Here is a 14,483-nt window from a genome sequence, read left to right as displayed (position 1 = left end):
GGTCCCGTCCCCCGCTATTAGCCGACAATCAGGTCCCTCCCGGAAGGCTGGAGCTGATTGTCGGCAAGTATGGACTAGGTTTAGGCTGCGGGGAAGAGAGGGTTAGGTTTAGGCACTTACAGGGGGGATTAGGGTTAGGCACTGGGGGGGAGGTTAGGGTTAGACACCCCTAAGGGAGGGTTAGGGGGGGATAGGGTTAGGTGTAGTTACTATACTTATCAATTGGGATTTTCAGTCCTGCCAGTCTACTGCTGTTGAGATTTGAACCACCGGGCATAGGTCCGGTGATCATTCATACCGATCCCTCATTAGCAGTAAGCACTTCTGCTTTTTACTGCAGCCGTAATCAGCTTCTTGGGGCTGCAGCAGATTGCGTGGTTCTGTGCATGCGCTGATTTTTGTGTGTAGATTTTTCTTCTTTTTATGCGCATTGAATGATGAGGACTCCGCACAGCTGTCACCGCCCAGGGGGCTTGGACTGCAGCCCCTCCGCAGATAAAGCGTAGGAGCCGCCACTGATTAGACTGCGTAAATATCGGGCCCAATGTACCATGTAACACTGCTTTCCACATAAGTTACTAACCACAGCTACAAACTGTAACTATTAAAGAAGTACAGTACTGTATCTGGCATGATGAACCTACGATGTATGTTTTACTGTACTGGGCTTAAGGTGCGTACTGGGGTGACATGTCGGGCTGTCATATTGTGCCGTGGGTACACACTGAACGATGCGTACTGGGGTGACATGTCGGGCTGTCATATTGTGCCGTGGGTACACATCAAAATGATCTAATGAACGACGAAACAATCACTCGTTTTGTCATGCGAATGTGCAGCACATCAAACCAGGCGACATCGCATGCAACTGAGGGAGCGCGCATATCGTGCATACACCCTCCACCATATGTCATTACAGCCAAATCGTAACGACACGGGGCCGTATTCAATTTGGAGCGAAAAGCCTTTTTTCGGAGAAATATTTTCGCCGATGATGATGTAATTTTCACCGATTTCATTTATCCCCATATTCAATTTCAGCGTCTTTTCGCCGGCACGATAACGCAATGCAATGTAATAGGCGAAAAAGTTTCGCCTATGAAGACCCAGCGGAAATAAAATGCAGTTTTGGGGTGCAACGTTGCGGGAACCAGCCTGCACCCTTTGGACACCCCCCCTGATGCTAACTTCGTAAAAAAAAAAAGCATTTTGAAAAAATGGGCGAAAAAAGTTGCAAAATGCTATTCTTTACCACTTGCTGGCAGACGCTAAATAGCGCCTATTGAGACCATTCAAAAACCCCAAATACCGTCAGCAGGGCTAATCGGGGGTACCCATAGTGAACCCCCATGTCAGAGCATCTTTTCGCCTGTTTGAGTTTCGCCGCCTCCCATTTTCGCTGATTTGAAATTGAATACGGGGAAACGTGGGGACGCGCGCAATACTTTTTCACGCAGAAAAGCGACAAAGACGGCGAAAAGTCCGGCCTCAGACTTTTCGCTTCAAATTGAATCTGGCCCATGGCCCCAGTATGTACTCTGCGGTACTCTTACCCTCCCATATTCCACTTCTCTGGTGGTTACCAAAAAGCTCCAGATTTAGGGGCCCATTTATCAACAAGTTTTATCATACGCAGCAAATTTTAAAACTTGTTGCGTATGATAATGGTGCTCCAGCCAATCAGCTCCTAACTGTCATGTTTGAAAAATGAAGGTTGGAAGCTGATTGGCTTAAGCACCATTTATCATATGCAACAGTGGGCCTAATTCAGATCCGGACGCTCTTTCAGAGCGCTCGCTCTGAATCAGGGCGGCTTTTTGTTCCTTTGAACCGGCCTCCTGGCCGCTCGCTAAGCTGTGGGTGACCACCCACAGCTTTTGTGAGTGGCCAGGTGATGGTTGCAATGGTCGCGACCATCGGGCTTGCGACAAGACCCTTGTGGTAGGGTCTCGTCCATCGCAAGCCCCAGTGAGCTTTCGGCTCTAATAGAGCCGGAAGCACACTACTGAGGCTGCCCCCAAACGACAGGCATTCCTTGGGGAACGCCTCCGTTTGGCCAGCCACCCCCCCCTGCCCGCCTCCAAAACGGGGCGAGCTGTCAATCACAATCGACAGCCGCCCCATTTTGGTGCGAGACCCGTAGCGACAGAGCGCCCGTCGCTGGCCGGGTCTCGCGCATGCGCAGTGGGGGACCATCGACCCGCTTGCGAGCGCTGTGCGCTTGTGAGTGGGTCTGAATCAGGCCCAGTGCTCGAAGTGTGCCGGTATACAAGTATGGTATACTGGCACTTCAAGTACTGAGGTGCCTGCTGCCGCCCTCTGGAACATCTGGAGAGGCATATGGAGAAGGTGCCGCCCCTGCCTTCTCCATATGCCGGCCGGGAACCTGCTGAGATTTTGTTACCAGTGGACACCCGGTGGCTCCCCCCGTGCAGCCTGACGCCGGAGCTCACTCGTGAGCTCTGCCTTCCGGCTTCCACCTACCGGCTCCCGCAGTGGGTGTTGGGAGAGATGTCATGACGTCTCTCTAACAGTGCAGAGCGGGGAGCGGTCAGGCGGTTGTGGGCGCAGGAGCGGGGCTTCAGGTAAGTACTGTTTGTGTGTATGTATGTATATCATTATATGTAAGGGGAACTACTACAAGGGGCACTACTACTACTTTTGGCAGTGTATAGAGGGCACTACTACAAGGGGAACTACAACTATAGTTGTCAGTGTATAGGGGACACTACTACAAGGGGCACTACAACTATTGTTGGCAGTGTATAGGGGGCACTACTACTGTGGGCACTGAATAGGGAGCACTGTTGCAAGAGGCACTACTACTGTGGGCAATTTATAGGAGGCACTACTATAGGGGGCACTACTACTATTGTGGGCAATGTATAGGGGGCACCAGGGCTGCCATCAGAAATTGTGGGGCCTAGGACTGACAAAATAGGCAGTATAGGGGGTACTGCTACAAGGGGCACTAATACTGTAGACATTGTATAGGGGGCACTACTATTGGGGACATTGCAGAAGGGGCACTACTACTGTGGGCATTGTATAAGGGGCATTACTATTATGTGGCATAATGTGTATAAGGGGTACTACAGAATGGTACACTACACTGGTGAAAAAGGAACAGTCCTTAAAGACACGCGCCCTTTTCCCGTCGCGCACATTTGTACAACCTTAGATTTTCCATACCCCCAGTTCAAAATTCCCCCTTCAACCCCCTGATATGCAATGATGTTTAAATGCTATAATCAAATCAATGGAACAGGACACAAAAGGGATTGTAGTGACACTGAGACAGCATTGTGTGTGGTGCATTAAGTGTACCTGGCTACTATTATAAAACATAACTTTTAATAGATACTTAAAAAGTGTATAAAAATTATACACAAATGTTACCCGGGATCACGAAAATACCGTACAATCACAAATTACACATAACAATAACAATAACATAACATGAAATAGTTAAATCATAAGATCTTTTAAGAATATACACGTAATCAGGCCAGGGATCAGAACAGCTGTGTGTGAAAGCCAATGTCATATATACAGAGAATCCTCTTTGGCATATCTTCTTCAGAGGTATATAAAGACTGCTTAATGCTTCACCGTATCCTAAACTCACATCTGTAAATCAGTGGTTAATCACACAGTGGATTGAGGACATTGATAGACTCCTAGTAATTCCTATCCCATAACAACATTGACGGCAGAAATATAGATAATATTAACCCTGAGGGTCACATATATAAAAAGTCTGTATACTAATACTATATAGAAATCTATAAGCAGTGTCCACACAATAAAATGTGTGGAAGTTGATGTAAATAAATCCACTGCAGTATAACATATAATAGAATCTAGTAAGTATAAACAGGGCAAAAATGGAGTGAATAGATGTGAAGTAGGAAATAAGTATAGCCCGGTGTCAAGCTGCGTCACACCTTCTACTGTCCCTTATCTTGTATAATACAGCGAACAAGGGATGAGAGAGAACTGAACCAGAACTACCAGGGAAACAACAGGTTGAACGCCTCTGCTGTCCCCGCTCCTGACTGTATCTGTCCTCTGTTACTAAATAGGTATTGCAGAGGAAAAGTGTCAGCCCGGCTTGGATGAGAGAGCGCTAGAGTGAAAAATAGAAAAATAGAAAAAATAGGAAAAAAGAGAATATCTAAGGAAAAAATGAAATTCCATTCATTGGTCAAAGGAATGTGAGTCATTAATTACACTCCGATGTATCTTGATCTTCAATGATATAGAGAACCCTGTTGGATACATCCATGTAATATGTGACCAATACAATATAACCAGATACAAATATATCCACTGCAATGTAGCCAATAAGGCAGTGGGATCCTTTTGCAATACTATTTAGTAACAGAGGGTAGACACAGTCAAGAGCAGGGACAGCAGAGGCGCTTAACCTGTTGTTTCCCTGGTTGTTTTAGTTCACTCCTCTCTCATCCCTTATCCACTGTGATCCACAAGATAAGGGACAGTAGAAGGTGCATGACGCAGCTTTACACCAGGCTATACTTTATTTTTCACCATACACGATTCCACTGTACGGCGCTGTGTAATTTACCGATTGGATTCAATCACACTGCTTTATTGGCTACATTGCAGTGGATATATTTGTATCTGGTTATATTGTATTGGTCACATATTACATGGATGTATCCAACAGGTTTCTCTATATCATTGAAGATCAAGATACATCGGAGTGTAATTAATGACTCACATTCCTTTGACCAATGAATGGAATTTAATTTTTTCTTAGATATTCTCTTTTTTCCTATTTTTTCTATTTTTCTATTTTTCACTCTAGCGCTCTCTCATCCAAGCCGGGCTGACACTTTTCCTCTGCAATACCTATTTAGTAACAGAGGACAGATACAGTCAGGAGCGGGGACAGCAGAGGCGTTCAACCTGTTGTTTCCCTGGTAGTTCTGGTTCAGTTCTCTCTCATCCCTTGTTCGCTGTATTATACAAGATAAGGGACAGTAGAAGGTGTGACGCAGCTTGACACCGGGCTATACTTATTTCCTACTTCACATCTATTCACTCCATTTTTGCCCTGTTTATACTTATTAGATTCTATTATATGTTATACTGCAGTGGATTTATTTACATCAACTTCCACACATTTTATTGTGTGGACACTGCTTACAGATTTCTATATAGTATTAGTATACAGACTTTTTATATATGTGACCCTCAGGGTTAATATTATCTATATTTCTGCCGTCAATGTTGTCATGGGATAGGAATTACTAGGAGTCTATCAATGTCCTCAATCCACTGTGTGATTAACCACTGATTTACAGAAGTGAGTTTAGGATACGGTGAAGCATTAAGCAGTCTTTATATACCTCTGAAGAAGATATGCCAATGAGGATTCTCTGTATATATGACATTGGCTTTCACACACAGCTGTTCTGATCCCTGGCCTGATTACGTGTATATTCTTAAAAGATCTTATGATTTAACTATTTCATGGGTCAGGAATGTGGTATACTTATTCTGGTTCCCCGGGAAATATATCCTGATTAATAATCTTTTTGACTATTGAAATTCATTTAAGGAACCAGGGAATTATATTTTCGTCAATTGCTTGTTCAATGTGGTATTGTCTTGTTATGTGTAATTTGTGATTATACGGTATTTTCGTGATCCCGGGTAACATTTGTGTATAATTTTTATACACCTTTTAAGTATCTATTAAAAGTTATGTATTAATACAGCTTATTGTTATTGTTACTATTTCTCATTTTTCAGCTAAATTAATTTAAGAGTGTACCAGTAAGACTATATTTGTCCTTTTTGCCTCTCTGCAAAACATTTAATAATTATTGTGCTCTCACAAATTTTTCTGGTGCACCACCAACCATTAAGACTTATTCAAATTGAGACTTTTTCAAATTAAGACTTATATGTTGATATAAATATGACAATTTCTAATATATGTCTAATTATGGTTCTGATTGACTAGTGCGGATTCTATCTAATTTCTTACTATTATAAAATATTAGCGTCTATGACAATTATCTATTTGATGTTTCCATTCTCTTTCTTGCACTGCAGCTCAGTCGCAGACCATGGAAATTCTACTTTGACATACTGCAGGGAATTAAGGTCCAAGATATGAAACCTGCCAGTATAAAAATATACGACTACTATGAGCCAGGTAAGAAATTGGACCCACATTCAGTGAAAACTAATCTGATGATTGCTATGACAACTGCACACATCAAGGGACTGATTCGGATTCACACGCAATGCCAACACAATTCCGGATGCCCATTGCAAATAGAATGTGACAATAGACCAGTATCCTGAGTAACAGGCATCTATGCAATCGCATGGTTCCAGCCCTCCATCCATGAGACACCATCCCTATCATCACAGTTACACCTACCCTGTGCCTGGGGGCAGGAGATACCACTGAATTGGGCATGTACTACGCATACACCTAACTCAGTATAGGTGGCAACTCTGGAACAAACAAACAATGATTCCCTTACAAGCATATGGCCCTGTGGCCGCACATCTGACATCCATTAACATCCAATCAGCTGTTGCAGTATAAAGACTGCTATGTGTGCGGGTCAGGACCAATGATAACACTTAAAGATGCGTATACAGCCCGCAATGCATGCGCAGTTTGGTAGATAAGGCCTCAATCGAACTAAGAGTGTCACTCAGAATCAGGCCCCCAAGTATCGGGACACTGCTAAAGATTTGGCTACATCCAGGCGAGACATTTGGAAAGTGATCTTGGGATTCACACGTTACTTTTGCATTATGATAAAACCGGTGAGATCATTTTGCTGTTCTTTGTAATAATATTGGGGTAGTGGCAGTGAGATCAGAACCTCATCTTATATTCATCAGTTACAGTGGGGTTGGGTAGGATTGGTCAACATTCATCCATCACGTCTACATGGATTATATGTCAACATGATGAACTATTGGCCAATGGTCCCTGGTGGTCTAGCAGTGTCTTATCTTCTCCCGGTGGCTGCAGCGGCTCCACCGCCATCTTCCGGGTCTCGGTGGTCATGTGAGGAGCAGTTCCGGTGGCGATGCCTTAAGCAGCAGCATTGCATTGAGTATTTAACCCCTTAGTGTGACTAATCCTAACCCCCCTTCCCGCACCCTAAACCTTATCCTCTCGGTAGGGTGCCTAACCCTAACCTCCACGTGGGGTGCCTAACCCTAAACCCCCCTTCCCTTAACCTAACCCTCCCTGGGGGGTATCGAACCTAACTATCCCCAGCTTACCTCGTTCGGGATACCGGCCGTCGGGATTTCAGCGTGGACCTAAAGATAGGTGTTGGATTCCGACGGCCGGTATTCCGAGGCAGTGGTAAATTAACCGCATCCCGAGAGAAGAGGGCCCTGCTTGTGAGAGCTTCTACTGGATTTGCTACAATTGGGCAGATATTTCTGTTATTATTGGGCTATGAAAGTGACACAATGGAAATAAAATCTAATTTAAGATGTTGAGTTGAATCAAATGTACTTTATTTATACTCTATGTCATACAACTATTTGTTTTTTTAATTCTTTTACCACAGAGGAAAGTGCCGCAATCACCTACAACCCATGTCCCTGAGGTAAGACAAGCTTTGCCACTGTTATAGAATAAGATTCCATTATTGTAAATGAGGGGGAATAGCGTATAGAGAGGCCATTGCAGGGTGGCATAGGGAAGGGAGGCTGCAGTTGTGGTATTGGGAGATGGTGCGTAGTCATTGGTAGGTGGAGCACAGTAGTGATGGCAACTGGGACATTGGGTATAGAAGATATGGTAATTGAAAGGTGGGGTGTATCAGTAATGAAGACTGGGAGATGGGGCCAGTGCTGAAGACAGGGCAATAATGCGCCCTGGGATGCCCCCACCTCCCACACATTTGACATCACAAAGAGGGGACCGGTCTGCCATCTGGACAGTAAGCTGAGCTCATGGCGCATCCTGAGTATGCAAAAGACGGCTCTAAGGCAGATTTGCAGGCAGTAGAATGCTGCAAGCCAGATACAGGTGCCTTGGTCTTGTATCCTGGGCGCAGGGCCAGCTCCAGGGGTCGGAGCACCCTGTGCCGGCTCTTCTAGTGTGCCCTTACATCGCGCGCCACCGGAACCTCCAACCTCCACCTCAACCTCCAGATTTGACCACCCACGGGTCACTTCGGCTCACGGGTGGATATAGCGGGACAGTACTCTCTCGCTGAAATCGGGATGTCGGGGAGGGGTGCGCCCTCTATAGGTGGCGCCTCTGTTCGACCGCACTGGCCGAACACCCCTAGAGCCAGCCCTGCCTAGGCGGCTGCACCATTCACACACCCCTAGACATGGCCCTGAAGGGCTCATAGTAGCTTTGTAGTCATTGGGAAGTGGGTTGTAGTATTGATGATGACTGAGTGATGGTAATGCTAATTGGGAGATGTGGTATAATACAGCATGGTGTGTAGCAGTAATGGGTATTATAAGATGAGCCATAGTAAATATGTAATCTGTATCCCCCTACTACACAATTACCGTAACATCAAATCATTATTATTCATGTACAACTATGGGTTTGGCAATGTTGACAAAATCCATTTAAAGGTGATTTTTAAACATTGAAGGTTACCATGGGTACTATGTACTGGAACTACTATGTAGATACAGCATGTATGGGGCATGGGCCTTACCTATTTCTCCTTATGTGTCTGTCACTCAAGTTTTATTCCCTTGTTACTCTCCTAGGTAACTGCGATTGGAATATGGTCCCCGATGCCGCTTTCCTGTATCCGCTCGTGTGCCTATATCTCTTTAAAGCACAAGCAAAATGTTCATATTCTGCAGCAAACACTCAGAGTGCTGTGGACATTTCCGTGGGACATTGTGGCATTCTCCCCTGAGAACCCTGCATTAATCCTGTAGCTCTAATGGTAAAACCTGCCCTAGGCAGGATAAATGCGCCTTAGTTTGCTGGCTTTATATATTATATGCCTTGTGATGCGGAGATCAACTCGCCACCCTTAAAGTTAACACCAGTATGTTCCCAATGTCTGACATCTTCTATTAAATCTGCAATTTCATCCATTGAAAGATTTGTTATTTGTGGGAAAAAAAAGTTGAAACCTTCGCGAAAAGAGTCGTACTAGAAATGGCTGGATATTCATTGTGGTTGAGCGTAATGGGTAATGGGTAATGCTAATAACCATCTGGACTCATTTTAAGTTTATTTTTGTGGCATATGAAATCCACTCACTTGTCCTGGAGCTCCAGCCATTACCAGGGGGCAGTTATGCAGATTTTACCTCATACACCTATGCTTTTGCGCAATATGGAGCGAGATGCCTCGTGCGACATAGACGCTCTGCCACAGGTAGCGAATCCCGTGCTTATGTACTTTTTCCACATTTTGCGTCTTCGGGCCACATTCAGTTAGAGGCGAAAAGTCTGGTTTGGCAAAAAGCGCAATGATTTCGTCTCATTCACGATGTTTTGTCAATGTGCGTCCCCTCTTTTCGCCCTATTCAATTCCAAAGCAGGCGAAAATGCGGATAGACGAATGTAGTGAATAGCGAAACTAGCGTAAAGGACAGCATATTTTGGGGAAATCAATCTGTACCCCATAAAAAGCCTAACTGACCCTGGAAATCATTATAGAAGAGTATTAATAGCCCTAATAAAGTATTTAGTGATCTTATATTGAGTCAAAGGGCTGTTATATGTATATTTGCATAAGTGGGGAAAAATTATATAAAGCAATGTTTTTTGAGAAAAATAAGTACCATAGTTAAATTTGGGGTACATGTAAATGGGTAATAGTATATTTTGGTGTTTTTAAAGTGAAGATTTAAAAAACTGTAAAAAATACACCTGCTGCAGCCTCCTGCAATCCTAAAAACACCGGTCTCAACCTTATAACCCCCCAAAATACCAGGCCCCCTACTTTTTATAGAAAGTTGTAAATGTCTGCGTTAATATAAATTAATTTCCAAGAGAATTGATATAAACAAATCACTACTAACACAAAAAAAGTTTAGACTATAGAAAATATTTTTACTGTTATAAATTCAATTGACCGGTCAAGATAAAATAAACAAGAACAATCACATAAAATGATCAATCATTATAAAATTAATAAACATAATGTATTAATATATATACTAAAAGATCGCTGGAGGAGGTAGATCCAAAAAAATGGTCAAAAACACATGTATCAATCCATAGATATCCACATCTGTGATTAATGATCTTTAAGCTCACCAGGAATGGAATATGCTGCTGTTCAGCCGTGATAAGATACATATAACCACGTATTCTGGTAGACAATGTCATGTATAATAGACTTACAAGTTGTTTAATTCACATCCGAGCAAGTGAGAAGCTGAAAGGCAGTGGAGGAGGTTCATGTATACGAAGGTATAACGGCTCCCTGGTAATTAGATAATGTTGGTAATGATCTGGCCGCGTCTCGATCCTAGCCTCTACTCCATCTGCCGGCTTGTGTCCGGCGGGACCACAGGTCTCGCATCTCGGTGTGCTGGTATTATAGCCGATGCTCAATAGATATGGATGTTCCATTGGGTCCAAAAAGCAGTTTCTTGATGCGTTTCGCTCCACAAGTCTGGGGCTTTATCAAAGAGTTACCCATTTTCCAACTCTTTTTACATTTCCGCCCCAAAAATGATAAAACACTCCAAAAGGGACTTAAGTTTTTTTTTTTTTTTCCTTATCAGTCATTGGGGGTGTGGGGGGGGATCTCCAAAGGGTTCTTGTTCAAGGCCCCCACATTTCTACCTCAAAATAGAGATTTTGCACCTAATTTCACCTGCCTCTGGGTGAAGAAACTGGAATTTAATAGAGCGAAAAGCAGAAAACAGGCGAAAAAAGCGCAAATCGGAGAAAACTTTTCACCAAACCGGACTTTTCACCGCTAATTGAATTCGGCCCTAAGTCACATATGAATTTGCTTATTGTGTTCTAGGTATAGTGGCGTAACTACAGTAGGTGCAGGGGGTGCGACTGCTATGGGGCCCGGACCGACCTTGGGCCCAGCCCTCCCCTGCACCTACAGTGCCAGGCCTCGGTCCGCGGGCCCCCTCTCCGCACTACCGCACCCTTCTCACTCCCCTCTCCTTGACTTATTGTACCTGCTCCGTAGTTATGCCCCTGTGTAGGTACTTAGGATTTCTATATTTGTTGTGTGTTAGGAGAGCTGCGATTTCATTACCATCCGTCTCTCAATCAGGCCCTATGGCTTTTGCCTTTTTACTCAAAGTGCATGATTTTTCTTGAATTTTATGTCAGAACTCACTAATGGTGTACTCGGTGCTTAGGGCTAGTATTTTTGTTGCAAAAGAATTGTATTTTATGAAAAAGTAAGATGGCATGACTACAGTAAGTGGCACAAATTGGACTATTGGGCACAATTTCCGGATATGTGTTTGTGGGCACATCTATAATGAGTTCTCGCTCTGTGGGTGGCCTCATCTTACCAATGTCGTATGATATGGACTGAGTAGCACAAAATTGTAATTGCCGGTGTAGGAGGCCACCTATATATAGATGACACAATCCTGCTGTGCCCTGTGAAGATTTACAGGAGCTCCACTACAAGAAAATGCTATATACTGTATATACTCTACTACATTATGTAGACAAAAGTGATTGGACACCCCCACGCAAGCAAAATGCATACCACTGCACATGAGTTCCTAACCCTAATCCCCCCCTAAGTGCCTAACCCTAACCCCCTATTCCCCTAGCCTAAACCTAACCTCTAACCTCCCAGGGGGGTGCATAACCTAACCCTCCCCTCCCGCGGCTCTCCGTGCCCAGCTTACCTTCAATTGGTAAGCTGGGTGTCTGGCTCCCAGCGTAGGTCTAATGACAGGCGTTGGAATTTCGATGCCTGTCATTAGTGCCTTGCTGGGATGAGACAGTCGGGAAGCCGGCGGTCGGGATTACGTCCGTCGGCTTCCCAACTGCTTCCCTTTGAAATGACAGAAGCTGATTGGCTGCTTTGCGCAACTTCTACACTTTATCTCTCTCCAAGGCGTTATACATCTCCCCATCAGTGTTTTCAGCTTCTGTTAGTTTTGCCAATATGGTCCAACCAGAATTTTTCAAGGTGCTACTTTCTGGTTTTGGTTACTCCGTTAAGCATGATGGTGTTTGGGAGGTGCACTGATTTGACCCCGGTGTAGTATCATACAAGACCGATGTATCAGGAAATAGAGATCATATAAACATATATAGAATGGTACTGATTGGAATGCTGCCCATAAAATGACTAAACACAAAGGAAACTCAAAGATTGTATCATCTGGACTTCGCATTTCCACGGCCTCAAATTGTTTGGTCAGTTGCAAATTTGTTCATCTGACAGTTTCTAACATTATCCATTATATTTAGAATGAAAAATATTTATTTAGTACCAACAGCGATCTATCTCTTCTGCATCACACAGGAGGTTTCAACACTAGAGATTAGATCTCAGATGATTCATTAAGAATAACAAACACAATAGTTCCTAGAAGAGAAAATAAAGCTCCAGCTACAACAGCTCCCGAGACTTGTTTAATCGCAAATAGCATTTAATTGAAAAAAAAACAGGCACTTCTTTCTCAAAATAAATCATACTGGTGGATAGAACTAGAAAGTATCTCTGGGAATTCCATGAAAATTAGTAAATTATCAAGATTTTAAAAATAACTATAATGTTATTATTAGCTTCTTCAATCCCTAAAGTATGATAATCCATGAGCCATTATTAATATCTATTGGCTTTTAACAGTTGGAATCTGTTTTAAAGAAGGCTGCCATTATCTGATGTGTCAACTGGTGTGAACATTGTTTGCTTACATATTCTGGGAAATTAAATATGACATTATTGATATTTCTGTATTTTTTTATATGAAACTATAGCTTATAAACATTTTTTTAAACACTTTTAAGGGTTACATACAAAGAATCTTAATTTTAAATTACATTCTAAAAGTACTTGTCTTTAATGTCAAAAGTGAGGTTACTTTTCTTTTTCAACTAAGAAATTAATTTGTAAAAGTTTGCTATACTAATTTATAAACAGTGTTGGGTCATATGTAGCCTTCAGTGATAGTTAAAAAATTCCATGTCATTAACTAGGAGAAGTTTATTGTTGATTTTGTTGTGTCCCTAACGTGACGTGACCTACTGGACAGAGGTAACAATCTTTCATTAACATTTTAAACTTAACTATCATATGCAATTAATTAGATGTCTCCTCCCCACAACTGAATTGGCTACATACATTCAACTACATAAGCTACTTCAACCAATAGATTACTTGCAAAATATATGTTATTTGCTCAGATTCAACCAACAAAAAAACACACTATCTTAGTGTTTTTGTATACACTTTATAGTGAAATTACCAGGATGGATAATAATGGGATAAATGAAGAAGTGATTTTGAGCGATGGTCCATCGTCTGAATTGAAAAACAAGTATATGGTAAAGATGATTAAAATTCTACTACCAAAGGTATTACAACAAATTTTATGTGGAGGTACTTCACGACTTCACATGGTAAAGGAGTTGTGGATGGTGTTGGCGGTATCATTAAACGCCTTGTCAGAATGAAAATGATGGCTCAAGGGGTAGGAACTGTCATACAATCAGCTAAAGATTTTGCTTCAGTTGCCACACATTTAAGTAAAAGACGCAGATGTACCTTGTTAGAGCAGACAACATTGAGGAAGTAATTGTTCAGAAAACCCTGGGAAAATGGATCAACTTTACCAGGAATCAAAGAACGTAACCATCTGGTCTGCATCAACAATGTTGTGTATGGCAAGAAAACACAGGAGGTTTATTTAACTGAATTACCTCTTAAGTATAATTTTTAATAGTCTTTTTAATAGTCTCCTATATTACAAATACTCAAATTTTTCTGTATGACTATTTCATTTTATGTGAATTATTAGTTTTCTGCAATGTTTCTTTAACCAATAAATATTGTTTTTAATCAGTAATCAATAATAGGCCAAGTTTTACTTAAGGACACTTTACTTACAGGTGCAAAAGTACCATGCGTGACACTGTAACACAAAATCTGAATCTGTGTATAGTATCTTTTTGAGTTTTTAACATAGGTTGAAAAGTAAAATTATAGCTCTTTCATAAAAAATAACACAGGCTTTTAATACAAACAGTTGAGCTCAATTATCAAGTAGAAGTTACTTTTACAAAACAGTGGTGAACTTGGCTTATCGAAAATTTTGTGATATTGTATTGGGTATAATGGAGAATTTTTTTCTACCTAAAAAATAAGCCTAGTTAGACACTTTGATATTACATCCATCTTTTTAAAAAAATAGATATGTTAGAACTTGTACAAATGTCTCGTACGTAACAGTGGAATGGCCCCTCTTTGTCACAATGTGGAATTCATTACACTTATGATTATTTTGGGGTTCTCAAAGTTGCAAAACAAA

General features: G+C 42.2%; 1 protein-coding gene across 1 annotated transcript in view; it reads left to right on the top strand.

The window, feature by feature from the left end:
- The window catches only part of LOC148477861 (alpha-2-macroglobulin-like protein 1), a 173,707-nt gene extending 164,657 nt beyond the window's left edge, over positions 1-9,050 (top strand). Inside the window, exons 36-38 of the mRNA XM_088456079.1 lie at positions 6,091-6,193; positions 7,587-7,625; positions 8,758-9,050. Coding sequence (XP_088312205.1) covers positions 6,091-6,193; positions 7,587-7,624 — 141 coding nt within the window. The 3' untranslated portion in view covers position 7,625; positions 8,758-9,050. The remainder of the gene's footprint in view (positions 1-6,090; positions 6,194-7,586; positions 7,626-8,757) is intronic.
- The last annotated feature ends 5,433 nt before the right edge of the window (positions 9,051-14,483 follow it).

This window comes from Taudactylus pleione, unplaced genomic scaffold (genome assembly GCF_031769625.1).
Source record: "Taudactylus pleione unplaced genomic scaffold, aTauple2 ptg000685l, whole genome shotgun sequence".
Classification (NCBI taxonomy): Eukaryota; Metazoa; Chordata; class Amphibia; order Anura; family Myobatrachidae; genus Taudactylus; species Taudactylus pleione.
Note: the sequence above shows the minus strand (reverse complement) of the source record. Positions and strands in the feature narration are given on the sequence as shown.